This window comes from Octodon degus, unplaced genomic scaffold (assembly GCF_000260255.1).
Source record: "Octodon degus isolate 3935 unplaced genomic scaffold, OctDeg1.0 scaffold00239, whole genome shotgun sequence".
Classification (NCBI taxonomy): Eukaryota; Metazoa; Chordata; class Mammalia; order Rodentia; family Octodontidae; genus Octodon; species Octodon degus.
The window spans coordinates 798,000-799,012 of record NW_004524815.1 but is presented as its reverse complement, the minus strand read 5'-3'; the positions used below and the strand labels follow the sequence as shown (position 1 = coordinate 799,012).

Below are 1,013 nucleotides of genomic sequence, written 5' to 3'. Positions count from 1 at the left end.
CCATGTACTTCTTCATTGGAAACCTGTCCTTCCTGGACCTCTGGTATGCTTCTGTCTATGCCCCTAAAATCCTAGTGACCTGCATCTCTGAGGACAAAAGTATCTCCTTTGCAGGCTGCATGGCTCAGTTCTTCTTCTCCGCTGGACTGGCCTACAGTGAGTGCTACCTGCTGGCCGCCATGGCCTACGACCGCTACGTGGCCATCTCCAAACCCTTGCTGTATTCCCAGGCCATGTCCCCAAGGCTATGTGTCAGTCTTGTCACAGCTTCCTACCTGGGGGGCTTTGTAAACTCCACTATTATCACCAGTGAGACATTCACTCTGAGCTTCTGTGGTGACAACATCATTGATGATTTCTTCTGTGACCTGCCTCCGCTTGTTAAGCTGGCATGTGATGTGGAGCCCAGCTACCAGGCTGTGCTGTACTTCATCCTGTCCTCCAACGTCATCACCCCTTCTGTGCTCATCCTGGCCTCCTACCTCTTTATCCTTGTGGCCATCCTGCAGATCCGCTCCGCCCAGGGCCGCCTCAAGGCCTTCTCCACATGTGGCTCCCACCTGACAGCTGTCACCCTGTACTACGGCTCCATCCTGTTCATCTACTCCAGACCTAGCACCAGCTACACCCTGGAAAGGGACAAAGTGGTGTCGGTGTTCTACACCGTGGTCATCCCCATGCTGAACCCCTTGATCTACAGCCTGAGAAATAAAGACGTCAAAGAGGCCCTGCGGAAAATACCAGCTAGGGTTAAGTTCCCTTAAGTGCCAGGATTTGATCAGTCCAACAGGTTATCACTACGTCTATAAAATAAAGAAGGAAGGAAAACAGTCCTTTCTGGGGAAATAGCAGTCTGAATGTGTTTTCTTTTCTTTTTCTTTTTTTGTTTTTTAATTGGTGCCAACATTAAAATATTTTTTAAAAAATAAATGAAACTGGAGCTTTGGAAAAAAATTCTGTATGCTAGTTTAGAAAAGGGCTTTAACATATTATTAAAGAGAATGCAAAATAGT

General features: G+C 47.4%; 1 protein-coding gene across 1 annotated transcript in view; it reads left to right on the top strand.

Annotated features, from left to right (window-relative positions):
* LOC101587015 (olfactory receptor 1013) overlaps positions 1-764 on the top strand; it is a 10,704-nt gene extending 9,940 nt beyond the window's left edge. Inside the window, exon 3 of the mRNA XM_004645825.1 lies at positions 1-764. Coding sequence (XP_004645882.1) covers positions 1-764 — 764 coding nt within the window.
* Positions 765-1,013: the final 249 nt, after the last annotated feature.